General features: G+C 44.7%; 1 protein-coding gene across 4 annotated transcripts in view; it reads right to left on the bottom strand.

Annotated features, from left to right (window-relative positions):
• LOC122943922 (TRIO and F-actin binding protein) overlaps positions 1 to 16,259 on the bottom strand; it is a 45,946-nt gene that overhangs the window by 9,748 nt on the left and 19,939 nt on the right. For all 4 annotated transcript variants that reach the window (XM_044302056.1, XM_044302054.1, XM_044302055.1 and 1 more), the window contains 6 exons: positions 15,077 to 15,166; positions 9,036 to 9,145; positions 6,105 to 6,528; positions 5,555 to 5,635; positions 3,857 to 4,004; positions 1,099 to 1,213 (listed from right to left, as the gene is read on the bottom strand). In XM_044302056.1, coding sequence (XP_044157991.1) covers positions 1,099 to 1,213; positions 3,857 to 4,004; positions 5,555 to 5,635; positions 6,105 to 6,528; positions 9,036 to 9,145; positions 15,077 to 15,166 — 968 coding nt within the window. The remainder of the gene's footprint in view (positions 1 to 1,098; positions 1,214 to 3,856; positions 4,005 to 5,554; positions 5,636 to 6,104; positions 6,529 to 9,035; positions 9,146 to 15,076; positions 15,167 to 16,259) is intronic.

Here is a 16,259-nt window from a genome sequence, read left to right as displayed (position 1 = left end):
TGTATAACCAAAAATAGAGTGGGCTGCACGGGTGGGTACAGTGGTCATAATGGGAGATATTGACTGGGGTCATGGGTCTACCTCAACTGCAAAAGGGAGAAAATTCCTCAACCTGCTGCAGGACCACTGCATGCATATTGTAGAAGATCCCACTACGGGCGATGCTCTGCTGGATCTGGTATTTCCCAACAATGCAAAACTTGTTGGGAATGCCACTGTTTGTGAAACACTTGGTAACAGTGACCACAATAGAGCAAAAAACACAGTTTTGAAATGACAATTTCCCCAGTTTGATGGCAGAATTTCAGGGCATAGACTGGGAGCAGCTATGGTCACAGAATAATACACCGGATAAAGGAGAGAGCTTTAACAAGTATAAATGGCTTAAGTTAAACCCCACATGGCTACTATAAAAAAGGGCAGTAAAATAATGATAAAAAGGGCATTTAAAAAATAAAAATCTGTGGGGGTCAGCGGAAGCCTTTGAAAAGGTACAAAGGGGTTAATAAAATCTGTAAATAAGGCTAGTTTCAGACTAGCGGCAGGGGAGTCCGGCAGGCTGTTCCGGCGGGTGAACAGTCTGTCGGATCCGTCCTGTCGTTAGTTCACGTGTGCCCCCGGACTGCTGCTCCGGCCCCATTGACTACAACTCTGGAGGCAGCCGGACTAAAAAGTACTGCCTGTTGTACTTTTAGTCTATGATGCCGCCAGAACTCTGCCCCCGCCCCCATTTGAAATGCAAGGTTAAAAAGGGGGTTACTCAAATGTTTGGGCCCCCCCAAATGCCTGGGGCCCTCATACGGAGAATACTTACCTGGTCCCCGATGCCCGTGTCCTCCTGGATCCCTCCACGTCAGTTGCTGCATCTCCCTGTCGCGCAGATCACAACATGTGACACAAGGGGAGCGGATCACCGCAGCCTGCTATTGGTTGCACCCCCGTCGCTGGATGTTGTGATCTGCACGCGGGGAAGATGCAGCACCGTCAATGGAGGTATCCAAGAGGAGCCAGGCATCAGGGACCACGCAAGTATTGTCTGTATGAGGGTCCCGGGCAAACCCCTTTAAGAAAATCAAGAAAGGAAAAAAGGAAGCATACTGGTGCTGCCGCCGAAGCATCTCGTTTGAAGAGGATCCACCATGTTGGAATGTCCGCGCCTTCTCCACTTCTCTTTGTAACTCTTCCTTGTGAGAAGCTCGTATGGCTTCAATCACTGTGGGAGAGCAAAAGGGGAAAATCCATATGTGCATAATATACAACTAAGCATTTCAGAATTTAAAATTATTAGCAACATATTCAAGGCGTCAAAAGAAAATAGTCCTAAGGGTGCAGTGTGCAGAAGTCTGGCATAACACACAGGAATCAGTTTCGATGGGTGCAGTGCATTTATACAGTTTACATTACGCCTTGAGCTAAGTTCTGTCTTAGATTTTAATAAAGATGAGGAATCCAAACATCATACTAGATGTGAACTAGGAATACTTTGTGGTAGCCTAAGAGACTGAACAGAATTGGGGCCTCTACGCCGGACCTCGGCACTTTCATCCATTCTGTTTGGTCTTGCTCTAGAACACTTCCCTTTAAGACCGAGAATCTCACATTCCTGAATGATCACCTTAACTTTCCTAGAATCCTCGCTCCTTAGATGCGTCTTCTGGGAATGACAGATCAGATGACATTGCATTGTGCCTGGCATCTATGACAAAGCGTTTTTTCAGATCCTTACTCTTTTCTGCACAGAATGTGGTAATCATGGTGCTAGGAATCCATTGACATTCCTGTTATAAACACACTAAATTCAATTAGTGAAAGGGGTAGATAGAAACTCATCCAAAATAGAGATTCCAGTGCTTCTTAAAATCCAAAATCTTTATTAAATGTCAATAAATGCAGGGAATACAATTCAAAGTCAACGCGTTTTAATCTCCGAAAGTTCTTGCTCACAACATGTACACACAAGACTTTGGACTGTAATCCAGAATAAAGATTCTGGATTTTAAGAGGAGCTGGAATCTCTAAAATGAGCTGGATTTTTGCTCCTGTGGGCAAGCGGTTTTCCTGCGTTTTAAGAGATGATACCTGTCGGCTGACAGCTACGGACTGTGTATGGGGGGCCAGGAGGAAGACTATACCTGTTGGCTGACAGCTACAGACTGTGTATGGCCAGAATTATACTTGTTTGTCCCATGTTTGTTATAGGAACATGCCCTATGTACAGATAAAGGGAAAAGTTAGTTATCTGATCTGTGGGGGTCAGACCTTTGGGACCCACCAACGATCAAAAGAACGAGGCGCTGTGCTCAGCTTCTCTTTGGCAGTCCCATAGAATTGAATGGACGGCACCACGCATGACTGCCACAGCATTCAACCCAGGACAACTTGAAGTTTTCATTGGTATCAAATTGGGGTAAATAACACTTTTTGATTGCTTTTTATTAAACTTTTTGGTGGCGACTAAGCAAAAAGCAGGCAATTTTTATTTTTTTTAGTGCTCACCATAGGTAGGGGATAATTTACATTATATTTGTGTAGTGCAGGTCATTACAGACATGGCGATACTAAACATGTGGGGGAGATTTTATTTTTCCAGAGAGGCGCAGCCTGCTTATACACATATGGGAACCATGCGTTCTCATATGCAGAATGCCGACGGGAGACAGAGGGAGTCTACTCCCTCTGTAACTGCTTACATACGGTGGCTGCTATTGCCTGCAGCACGTAAGGGGTTAAACCGCCCCGATCGGCGCTCCTGCCGGTCCGGGCTATTAGAGCAGGAGAGCAGTTTTTATGTGAAAAGTTGGTGGCCCAGCCTAAGACCCCTTAGATCTTGATCAGTAAAACTTGCAATAAAAGAAAGCGCACATGCTGTACATCAGTCTAAGGGTCCATTCACACGTCCATAGGTGTTTTGCGGATCTGCAAAACACAGACACCGGCAATGTGCGTTCCGCATTTCGTGGACCGCATATTGCCGGCACTATAATAGAAAAAGCCTTTTCTTGTCCGCAGAATAGGACTATTTTTATTAGGAACGGAATTGCGGAAGCAGACAGCACATAGCATCTGTTTCGGCCCCATTAAAAATGAATTGGTCCGCAAAATTGTGCAACATATCCGGACCCAAGTTGCGGACCTGTGAATGGACCCTGTGGCCTCTTGCACACGAACGTTGTGCATCTGTTCCCTGCATTGGGGACCGCAATTTGCGATCCCCAATGCACGGGCAACGTCCGTGCAACGGCCGGGACGGATCGAGACCCATTAAACTTGAATGTGTCCGTGATTCGTCCGCACCGCAAAAAATAAATAAAAAATAGAACAAGCCCTATGTTTTTGTGGTGCGGAGGCACGGACAGAAACACCACGGAAGCACTCCGTAGTGCTTCTGTGGGGTTCCAATCCATGCTTCCGTTCCGCATCTCCGTGATTGCGGACCCATTCAAGTGAGTATGCGGGCCACAATACGGCCACAGGCACACGTTTGTGTGCAAGAGGCCTAAGGCCTCATGCACACGAACGTATTTTCATTGTGTGTCCATTCCGCTTTTTTTTTTGAGGACCGTATGTGGAACCATTTCATTCAATGGGTCCGAAAAAAAAAAGAAAAAAAAAAAGGAAGGTACTCCGTGTGCATTCCGTTTCCGTATTTCCATTCCGCAAAAAAATAGAACATGTCCTATTATTGTCTGCATTACGGACAAGGGTAGTACTGTTCTATTAGGGGCCAGCTGTTCCATTCCGCAAAATACGGAATGCACACGGACTTCATCCGTATTTTTTGCAGATCCATCTTTTGCGGACCACAAAATACATATGGTCGTGTGCATGAGGCCTAAGGCTTTGTCCCTTTCCCTACCAGATGCTGTAGCTGCAGCTTCCTCTGCCAACAGCTGATCCTTCTCTTGTCGCAGTCTCTGGATCTCCCAATCATGGTGTCTCTGGAGCTCAGACAAAAGCTGCTTGTGCGAGTTCTCCATCTGAGAGAGACTGTGTTCACATGCCTCCTGTAATATACAATAAAAGACTATAGGGTGGATGATGTGCTTACAGGTAAGGCTACTTTCACACTCGCGTTTTGGCTTTCAGTTTCCGAGATCCGTTCAGGGCTCTCACAAGCGGTCCAAAACGGATCCGTTTTGCCCTAATGTATTCTGAATGGAAAAGGATCCGCTCAGAATGCATCAGTTTGCCTCCGTTCAGTCTCCATTCCGCTCTGGAGGCGGACACCAAAACACTGCCTGCAGCGTTTTTCTGTCCGCCATGTGGTGCTGAGCAAGACGGATCTGTCCTGGCACACAATGCAAGTCAATGGGGATGAATCGGTTTTCTCTGACAATAGAAAACGGATCCATCCCCCCATTGACTTTCAATGATATTCATGATGGATCCGTCATGGCTATAGAAGACATAATACAACCGGATCCGTTCATAACGGATGCATACGGTTGTATTATGGTAACAAAAAGTGTTTTTGTAGATCCATGACGGAGCCACAAGGAACGCTAATGTGAAAGTAGCCTAACAGAATTGTGATTATACGGGATGTGCATAGATTACATGGATTCTAACCTCATGTAGTAAGAGAGGCTTTCTGGTTGCCATAATTAAGGCCAGAAACTTGGCTATTTCTACCTTAATGTTGTTACTTTCCTTATGAAAAGAAAGCAGCCAAAAATGGAAGACAGCAGCAGAAAGGCTTGGAAGATGTAACATACTACCGCTGTGCTCAGCTGCATACTCGACTGCCCACTATTCAAACTCCTGTTCTCTGTGGTCGTGTGATGAGGAGCTATGGGAAACTCTAGTGTCTGGTATAGGTTCTAGCAGATGGATCCGAGAATTTACACATTTATCACCTAACCTGTGGATAGGCGATGCATGCAATTTGTGGTAAACCCCCTGAAGAGGGTAAAAGTCAAAACACAGCGGTTGCCAGTGAACTATTGACACATACTTGACAACTTTTTTTCCTTACTTATAGCACCAGGTGGCGCTGTTGTCAGTAATCTGTGAGGGCGTCTATGCGGTATTCCCAATACAATAAACTGCCCAACATACTTGAAGAATGAATGAACATTGGAGCTCTTCTCTGACAGGGGCCCCAGAAAAGCCCCGGAAAATCGTCAGTCATTAGTTGTGAATATTGTGCCTGTCATTTATTGTATATAAAATCTCTTTCAATTTGACAGCCTAAATCTTTTCCCATAGGTGAGGTAAGGAAGCTCTTCTACTGAACCCTACTTGTCAGAATGAATTCGAGAAAAAATTCCAGAACTACTATTTTGTGCATGTCTTAACAACTCATTATGGACATGCTCATAATGGTGTACAGTACGCCAGCCATGATGTGGTGTAAGGGAGAAACTTGTTACACCACTTTACAGTTTTGATAAATTTGGTGAAATTTGCATAATTCTGCCAACTTATAATTGCAACATAAAAGTATGACTTTGATAAATTTGCCCCAGTCTCTGTTAGACACTTGCAGTCACATACCAACAAAACAAAGGAGAAGTAAAGGAAACAGACCTCTTATGGTCCATGTGGGACTTACCTGAGATATGTAACCGTTGGGTAACGCCGCCTCGCCTCCTCCCTTCTGAGCCTTCTCCAGTTGCATCTTTAAACTCTGTATCTAGATATGGGAATGCAGAGTCATTTATTCAACTAAACCCCCTACTCCTGATAACTAAAGTAAGGATCTGTTCACACTGGCATCACGGTTCTGTTCCATCAGATTCTCTGGGGTTCTGGATTAAAATGGTCAAGGCCATCTAATGCATTAACCCAGGCTGCATTCACACTTTTATAGGACATGTTTATTTCTTGCTACAAGTGCCAACGATTCCCATCAAAAGCGAGCTGGCAGAAAATATACGGTCCACATGTGGCCAGGGTTCAAGGCTGCAGGGAGGTTTTGCCTGTATACATGACATCCATACAGAGTTTATTGACTGGTTCCTCTCTATGGACAGGATATATACTAGGATGACCATGGACAGGTCCCATGTATTCCACCTGTACAAACCAGTCATGAAATCTTGTAAAAAGCGCAGGTAATATGCACAATGGAAACAATAGAATCTGACATGCTGTGTACATACCTGTTTTTCAAGTGCTGCTGTGTTTTCTCCCCCAGTTTTGCCTCGGCTTCCACCAAGCAAACATGTAAGCGGCGTCTGTTTTGTCTCTCGCAAGGGTAGCCTCTCCAGTTCCTTCCATTTAGCCTCAATGTCCTCGCTGAGGCGTTGTTTTTGCTCCTCTGTGACTGGCGTCTGTGTGATACGACGTGCAGAAGAGGAGTCTCCTCCAGGGGGAGCTTCAAACCAGCGTCTGCGCTCCTCCGATCGCTGATCCCGCTCCTCTCCTGGGGACAGTGGAGACAATTCCACATAATCAAAGGAACCTTGTCGAGATGCTGACAGCTCCACTTTTCTCGTTCTGACTTCTGAGCCAAGCCGGAGTTCTTCCGGCCTTGGATTCTGCCGTGTGGGAACGAATGTATTCTCCTTATTGCTCTCAGACAGCCTATAAAGAGACATACAAAATCAATGGGCATCTGTGTAATACACTGACGTCACACCAAGAGCTACTGTTTGCAGCACTCTGTAGCTAATAGAAGGCCCTCTATGTGCCATAACAATTAAAGGGAATCTGTCAACTACACAACCCCCCCCCCCCCCCCACCCAAACTAGTATGTGATGCCAAGTCAGATTATGTAATTTTTATTTTCAGAATAACTTGCACTCTGACACTGTGCTCCCAGAAACCAGCAGTAAAATACATTGACAGGACTCCTCTCCATTATGTGCATGAGCTCAGGAGTCCTCTCACTGCATTTTACTGCTGGCTTGTCAGACCAGTGTCAGAATGCAAGTATGAAGATAAAAATCACACAGCCGGACTGTGCGCCACTTACACTATGCACTGCATACTCGCGTTTCGGGAGTGCTTCGTGGTTGACAGATTCCCTTTAACTGGTGAACTGAATTTGCCTTCGCCATTCAAACATGTTAAAAGGGGTTTCCAGTTTCTTCCAGGGTGTCTTCAGTATGGTAGGTGACTGTTGAGACCAGTGTCGTCATATATGCTGGTAAACACACCTGGGGGACTTCAGAAATGGGGTAACTTATTAATTTGCCAAAGAGCTTTTGAATAATGAAAACTGGAAGGATTGGTTGCCTTGGACAACTCCTTAGCATTTGCTTTGCTCATTTCCAGCAATGAGCTGTATCCTGTGATATTCTGAATTTGGTCTTTAACCCCTTGGATAATGGAGTTTTTTTTTCCAGTTTGAGTTTTGATTTTACTTCCATGCCTTCCCCGAGACATAAAACTTTTTAATTTTTCCATTCACATAGTTGTATGAGGGCTTTTTGCAGGACAAGTTGTACTTTCTAATGCCACCATGTAATATGGCATATAATGTAGTGGAAAGGAATTGGAAAAGAATAAATAAAAAACGCTATTCCACCACAGTTTTACGGGTTTTGTCTCTACGGAGTTTCCCCATGCAGCAAAACTGACAAGAATATATCCCCTGCACGGCCAGAGGATGCGCTTAACTTATGGCCAGACACAGGCTTCATCATAAATTAGGTGCAACATGCAGCAGTCTGTGCCTAAACTGAAATCTGGGCCGGTCTCAGCTGCTCTAGATTTCAGTTTTCATTTACACCAGAAAAATGGTGTAAAATAAGATACATGTGCTGGGCATGCCCCCTGCCCAGAAAGTGGCGAGGACTGTGTAGAAATGTCACCTGAGAATGAATGTAGTCACAGTGGCGTTTAAAAAGTTGCGGACATGAGCTTTGTGACTTTAGCCAGAAAACTGGCATAGGGAGATGATAACTCTCCCCCTTAGAGTTCTGTATCAGAAAAACTGAGCTCTCATCACTATAAATATGTATTAAAATATAAAAATCAGCACAAATCTTTATCTACAATAAATAAAATAGCATTTAATTTATAGAGGTTATCCTATGACTAATGTAAAAAACTGAAAATCAGAGAGAGTCTAACAAAGCTAGAACCAGCCCAGAGATCTCCACATTTATTGCTCTGCTAGATCTATATCAAGTGGACAGCTCAAGGGGCGTGTCCTTTCTGCTGTAGCTCGGGGGGGGGGGGGGGGTGTCCTTTCTGCTGTAGCTGGGGGGGGGGGCATGTCCTTTCTGCTGCAGCTCTTTCCCTAACACAGCTCAGGAGGCAGTTGAAGAATGAAACTGACCTTGTGTGGCCTTCTCAGTAGGGCTACTTTCACACTAGCGTTGTTTAATTCCGGCGTTCAATTCCGACACCGGAACTGCCCGCCGGATCCGGAAAAACGTGTGAAAACGGATTACATTTTAATCCTGATCAGGATTTTGATTACAATGTAAAAATGCATTGGAAAAAACAGATCCGCCATTTATGGACTTAAACTTTTTTTTTCTCACATTTTTCGGGTTTAACATGCAAAAGCCGGATCCGGTTTGACTGAACACACGGCGCCGGATCCGGCGTTAATGCAAGTCAATGGGAAAAAGGCCTGATCCGGCGTTCAGTCAAAGTGTTCAGGATTTTTGGCTGGAGGTAAAAATACAACATGCTACGGTTTTCTGAAAAGCCTGATCAGTTAAAAAGACTGAACTGAAGACATCCTGATGCATCCTGAGCAGATTACTCTCCATTCAGAATGCATTAGGATAAAACTGATGAGTTCTTTTCCGGATTTGATCCCCTAGGACGGAACTCAGCGTCGGAAAAGAAAAACGCTAGTGTGAAAGTACCCTAAACCGGACAAAGAAATAAAAAATATAAAAACAGCAGGTGGCGGTAATTTAATTTTTAAATTACATAGAATTACAAAAAAGTATTCAGATCCAGGTGCTGGTTTGAAAACTGTACAATATTTTTCATTGGACAACCCCTTTAACTTAAGGGGGTTCATCTTGTCAAAAGATTCTCCATACATTACATTTACTCTTATATATTTCTGATAATATAAATTAAGTAACCATAACAGAAGATCTAAAGCAACACAGTGGCTTACTTTGTCACATCAGGGATAGAAACAGGGTGGACATTTTTTCTCAATGCTTCGATCCAGTTTCTCCTTATACCAGATGTCATGGCGGAAAGTGTGAATACACCTTCCCTTGTCTAAGAGTAAGAAGAGAATTCTGTTTAGTACAAGCATCACCACCCAGTGATGTGATCAGATGAAATAAGAAGTCACAAAGCCTTGATGGTATAGGGATCGGAGCCTTATAGGATTACTGCCAAACAGCGGGTAAGGTATTGTATACTGCGGACTGGTAAGAGAGAAATCTAACAAAAACATCTAGGGGGAGATTTCTCAACACTGACCACCAGAGGTCGCTCTTAAGTTACAAACTGGCGCACACCTTGTCATAGATGAAGTGAAACCACTGACAGCATGCAGGCCTAGAATTAAATCTACGCCAATCTACAAGATCTGGGTAAAATTTCAGTAATCACCCCGGAAAACTAGCGAAAATTATAAATCTGCTGGGGCCAATGCCCCCACGAAACGTCCCCTTTTTGGAAAGTGGCAAGGGACTTTAATGGTTTCATTTAAGGGGCCAACCTAGCTATTTAGACTACGAGTTGTGTCAGACATATGGAAGACTGCAACTAAGGCTACTTTCACACTAGCGTTCGGGCGGATCCGTTCTGAACGGATCCGCTCATAATAATGCAGACGGAGGCTCCGTTCAGTACGGATCCGTCTGCATTAATAACTTTAAAAAAATTCGCAAGTGCGCAAGTAGCCTGCGCGGATCCGTTCAGACTTTCAATGTAAAGTCAATGGGGGACGGATCCGCTTGAAGATTGAGCCATATGGTGACATCTTCAAGCGGATCCGTTCCCATTGACTTACATTGTAAGTCTGAACGGATCCGCACGGCCAGGCGGACACCCGAACGCTGCAAGCAGCGTTCAGCTGTCCGCCTGTCCGTGCGGAGGCGAGCGGAGCGGAGGCTGAACGCCGCCAGACTGATGCAGTCTGAGCGGATCCGCTCCATTCAGACTGCATCAGGGCTGGACGGCTGCGTTCGGGTCCGCTTGTGAGCTCCTTCAAACGGAGCTCACGAGCGGACCGACGAACGCTAGTGTGAAAGTAGCCTAAACTGTATTGGCCTGAGAGGGGTCAATTTCTTCTATATTTCTGTGAGTGGAGGGTCTAGCAACATCAGAATTGCTGGATATTAATTGCATAGGTGCCACTTGTCATGCTAATATGAATTTAAGGGTTATGTGTAATTGTGATATCTCACACATGCCCAAGTTAGTCTGTATGGTGTTCCCGGGGGCCTCCAGATGTTGTACAAGGTATATACCATATATGCTTAGAGGAGTAGCGCTTGCGCAGTGGTTAGAGTATTTAGCAAATCCAGCTTCTCCCATACTAAAGACTGACGGAAAATGCTAACAGAAGGAGGGGGTCAGCCATGGGCTCCACTCCAGGAACAGACGCCAATACATCATGAAGGGGCACTTTCGTCTCCTGATGAACCAATTACCATATGGTAAACTATGGGACTATGAACAAAGTAATCTTTCTAGAGGGCTATGTATGTATAGCGCAGGGTTAAGCCACTGAGAAATGGGGTGACCCCTGTTGGGACAGTTACTCCACTTGTAAGCAGGGGTTGCTGAAGGACACTGGACGGAAAGAACATTGTGGTCCTGGGTCCACCCCTGCATATACAGTTGCAAGACAAAGTATGTGAACCCTTTGGAATGATATGGATTTCTGCACAAATTTGTCATAAAATGTGATCTGATCTTCATCTAAGTCACAACAATAGACAATCACAGTCTGCTTAAAAGGGGTTCTGCACTTTGTTTTAACTGATGATCGGCGGGGGTCCGACACCCGGGACCCCCGCCGATCAGCTGTTTGAGAAGGCAGCGGCGCTCCAGCAGCGCCGCAGCCTTCTCACCGTTCACCGCCGGCCCACTGATGTCACGACTAGTATCAACTAGTGTGGGCAGGGCTAAGCTCTAGTGCTAGTTGATACTAGTCGTGACGTCAGTGGGCCAGCGGTAAACAGTGAGAAGGCCGCAACGCTGCTGGAGCGCCGCTGCCTTCCCAAACAGCTGATCAGAAGCTGATGATCTATCCAGAGTATAGATCATCAGTTAAAACAAACTGCAGAACCCCTTTAAACTAATAACACACAAAGAATTAAATGTTACCATGTTTTTATTGAACACACCATGTAAACATTCACAGTGCAGGTGGAAAAAGTATGTGAACCCTTGGATTTAATAACTGGTTGAACCTCCTTTGGCAGCAATACCTTCAACCAAACGTTTCCTGTAGTTGCAGATCAGACGTGCACAACGGTCAGGAGTAATTCTTCACCATTCCTCTTTACAGAACTGTTTCAGTTCAGCAATATTCTTGGGATGTCTGGTGTGAATCGCTTTCTTGAGGTCATGTCACAGCATCTCAATCGGGTTGAGGTCAGGACTCTGACTGGGCCACTCCATAAGGTGTATTTTCTTCTGTTTAAACCATTCTGTTGTTGATTTACTTCTATGCTTTGGTTTGTTGTCCTATTGCAACACCCATCTTCTGTTGAGCTTCAGCTGGTGGACAGATGGCCTTAAGTTCTCCTGCAAATTGTCTTGATAAACTTGGGAATTCATTTTCCCTTCGATGATAGCAATCCGTCCAGGCCCTGACTCAGCTAAGCAGCCCCAAACCATGATGCCCCCACCACCATACTTCACAGTTGGGATGAGGTTTTGATGTTGGTGTGCTGTGCCTCTTCCAAACAACTCAACTTTGGTTTCAGCTGTCCACAGAATATTTTGCCAGTACTGCTGTGGAACATCCAGGTGCTCATGTGAAAACTGTAAACGTGCAGCAATGTTTTTTTTGGACAGCAGTGGCTTCCTCTGTGGTATCCTCCCATGAAATCCATTCTTGTTTAGCGTTTTACGTATTGTAGATTCACTAACCGGGATGTTAGCATATGCCAGAGACTTTTGTAAGTCTTTAGCTGACACTCTAGGATAGGGTTGTTGCAGGTATCTAAATTTCCATACCCAATCGATACTTTTGTCCTGGAATCTATATGATACCGGGATTTTAATTTTTTCGATACTGAGCTGCGCAGTCTAGTATTTCTGAACATGAGCACGCTGCTGTCAGCGCACTTATGTTCCCTCAGCAGCACAGGGGAGAAGGAAGCAGTCTCTCCCTCCCCCTGTGCCGCTGCCACCAATGAACGGAGAGAGGGGCGGGCGCAAGGACTTTGTTAAGTATTAGGCTACACAGAGAGGCGCCCAGAAATGTCCCTGCACTTACTATTATTCCTGGGCGCCCGTTCGCCCGCGCCCCATTACCGTCTCCTGCTCCATATGCTAATTACTATGGAGCAATGGGGAGGAGACATCAGCTTCTCTCCTGGACGTTCCTTCTCCCTGCGCTGTAGCGCTGTCCAATCGCAGCGCAGGGAGAAGGAACGTCCAGGAGAGAAGCCGATGTCTCCTCCCCATTGCTCCATAGTAATTAGCATATGGAGCAGGAGACAGTAATGGGGCACAGGCACACAGCGGGTCGAACGCAGCAGCGCCCAGGAATAATAGTAAGTGCTGGGACATCTCTGGGCGCCACTCTGTGTAGCCTAATACTTAAAGTCCGGACACATATAAGGTGGTCTTTAACCTTGAATACAGGAGGCAGGTGCCGGCAGCAGAATGGCATAGCCTCCACCCTGCCTCTGACAGGGAGCTGCGATCAGCTGTAGTTAACCCCTCAGGTGCGGCGCCTGAGGGGTTAACTGTCGCTGATCTGCTGCTGGCGCCCACTTCCTGTATTAAGGGGTAATTATCATTGGTGGCGCAGTGCGCCTCCTCCCCTCCTCAGTATTAAAATCATTGGTGGCAGTGGCCACAGGGTCCCCTCTGCTCCTCTTCATTGGTGGCAGTGGCAGCTTCTGATCAGTTACCACGGCAGCCAGCCAGTATGTATATATATACACACACACATACATACATACACACACATACACACTGTATATATAAAAAATAATGAATGCGGTAAACGCCGGAACAGAAAATAAATAAAAACTGCGCGATTCGCTATTTTTTAAAATGCGGAATGCACGTGGCTTTTTTGGTTTATTTTTTTCGCATGGTATCGAATTGTATCAAAATACTTTTTTATGGTATCGAAATAGAATAAAAAATTTGGTATCGCAACAACTCTACTCTAGGATTCTTCTTCACCTCACTGAGCAGACTGCGCTGTGCTCTTGCAGTCATCTTTACAGGACGGCCACTCCTAGGGAGAGTAGCAGCAGTGCTGAACTTTCTCCATTTATAGACAATTTGTCTTACCGTGGACTGATGAACAGCAAGGCTTTTGGAGGTACTTTTATAACCCTTTACAGCTTTATGAAAGTCAACATTTCTTAATCGTAGGTCTTCTGAGCGCTCTTTTGTGTGAGGCATCATTCACATCAGGCAATGCTTCTTGTGAAAAGCAAACCCAGAACTGGTGTGTGTTTTTATAGGGCAGGGCAGCTGTAACCAACACCTTCAATCTCATCACATTGATTGGACTCCAGATGGCCGACACCTCACTCCAATTAGCTCTCAGAGATGTCATTAGTCTAGGGGTTCACATACTTTTTCCACCTGCACTGTGAATGTTTACATGGTGTGTTCAATAAAAACATGGTAACGTTTAATTCTTTGTGTTATTAGTTTAGCAGACTGTGATTGTCTATTGTTGTGACTTAGATGAAGATCAGATCACATTTTATGACCAATTTGTGCAGAAATCCATATCATTCTAATGGGGTTCACATACTTTTTCTTGCAACTGTAGGTCGTTTAACTAATGAAACGGTTATGTAATCCTGCTTCAGTGCACAAGGAGGCATCGGAGCTGCTCAGTGCAATCCCTGGTGGCTGTTATTTCTCTATGTGCCCATTGACATCTGGTTTCATCGTACTATTGATCTATGGGTTATCACCAATTCGTGTTTTTTTTAACCGGTAATCATAAAATCTAAGGGGGTCATTTAATAACCTGAAATACACCTATATTAGGAGGATGTCAGGTGCAGATTGTAGCGCAATGGTTAGTTGCTCCGCAATCTGCAATTTCTCCCTGCTCACGCCAGGTCTAAAATGGTGGACGTGGCACGGGCGAGGAAGGGGATGGGCCGGTAGGCCATCTCATTCATCATTTTCGACACCTGTTTTAGACGTAGAAAAAGGTCTAAATGTAAGACAGCTAGAAAGCGGTAAGCTTAGAGGTTTATTAAGACAGGCATCTAAAACGTTGATCTTAATACATGTGCCGCTAAGTTTTATTTTAAGGGTTTATCTTGTGTAATATGAAAGCGACAAAGGGTAGTGTAAAAATGCCTTTTGTGCAACTGGCGTTCAAAAAGTTGCAAACCCTTGGTTTATAAAACTTTTTGACAATAGTTAACTGGCGTAGAGTTAATAAACCTCCCCTCTAGTGGCTTCATTTTTACTGTCAGCAAACACCTACCGGTACATAAAATAATGTATTACATTGACATAATATGAACAACTAAGGCTACTTTCACACTAGTGTTTTTTTGTGGATCCATCATGGATCTGCAAAAGCGCATCCATTACAATAATACAACCGCATGCATCAGTCACGAACGGATCCGGTTGTATTATCTTTAACATAGCCAAGACGGATCCATCATGAACACCATTGAAAGGCAATGGGGGACGGATCAGTTTTCTATTGTGTCAGAGAAAACGTATTCGTCCCAATTGACTTACATTGTGTGTCAGGACGGATCCGTCTCGCTGTGCATCCCAGGACGGACAGAAAAACACTGCAGGAAGCGTTTTGGTGTCCGCCTCCAGAGAGCGGAATGGTGACTGAACGGAGGCAAACTGATGCATTCTGAGCGGATCCTTTTCCATTCAGAATGCATTAGGGCAAAACTGATCTGTTTTGGACCGCTTGAGAGCCCATGACGGATCTCACAAACGGAAAGCCAAAACGCCAGTGTGAAAGTAGCCCAATTCCAGTAGAATTTTTAATGTTAAACTCACATGAATCTGGAATCCATAATTCCTCTGTACAGCAAATTCAGGCACGTCAGTACAAGTTCGAAGATCAATCTCTCCATCTAATTCATCTGCCTAAGGAGAAAAGAAAAATCTGTTAAAACCTGCACTATTACTCCTCACATCCACTCTATATTTCCCTACAAACCTGCTTTCTGTGTGCACATTCAAGCACAAAGCCCTAGACATCAATAATGCAGAATTAAAGAGGACCTTTCACCTAAAAAAAAAAAATTAAACTAAGACTATAGCGTTACTTACATGCCCCCATGATTTCTTGAACGTTAATTCTTTTTTCATTCTGTGCCCCCGTTTGTCCGCTATGCCCCCCAGAATAATTCCCGCTGGATAGACGAAATCGCTCCAGTTCTCTGAAGTCTCGCGAGAACTGGAGCGTCTTCTCCCTGGCTAAGAGCGGAGCGCGCTGATTGGATGCGCTCCGTGCCAGGGAGAAGATGGAAGGCACGACTGGGAGAACTTTTAAAGCCAGCCCATTTGAGGCTGGCTCATTAGCATAAACGGCGGGAATTATTCTGGGGGACATAGCGGACAAACAGGGGCACAGAATGAAAAAAGAATTAACGTTCAAGATATCATGGGGGCATGTAAGTAACGCTATAGTCTTAGTTTAAATTTTTTTTTTTTAGGTGAAAGGTCCTCTTTAAGCTCACAACACTGCAGTATAGGACGGCGGACATACACCTATATGGTGTTAGGAGAAACCATATCAGACCCTAAATACCTTCTCAGCTACACATCACAGTAAAAGCTCATCTTGCTCATAGCTACAACACACAAAAAGGTAATAAACAAAAGCATCCCGAGTGTGGCTGCATTCACACCAGAAGCTGGTGCTGTGCAAAGCTGTAAAAAGGTAAAAAAAAAAAAAAAAAAAAAAAAAAAAAAAAAAAAGATTAAAAGGAGTACTCCGGTTGTTATCTCCTATCCACAGGACAGGAGTAGGGATGAGTGAGCTTTGCGTTTCAAGTTCGGCGTACAAGGGTTGGGTTATCTATTAATTCAGTTATGGATTCTGCTACCACGGACCATAAGTTATGGTCGTTTGGTAGCGGAATCCATAATGGAATTCTTAGATAGAGATACAAGTTTGCTCAACACTAGATAGGAGATAACTATTGTATTGGTGGGGGTCCTACCGCTGGGACCC

This window comes from Bufo gargarizans, chromosome 7, assembly GCF_014858855.1.
Source record: "Bufo gargarizans isolate SCDJY-AF-19 chromosome 7, ASM1485885v1, whole genome shotgun sequence".
NCBI classification, from domain to species: Eukaryota; Metazoa; Chordata; class Amphibia; order Anura; family Bufonidae; genus Bufo; species Bufo gargarizans.
Note: the sequence above shows the minus strand (reverse complement) of the source record. Positions and strands in the feature narration are given on the sequence as shown.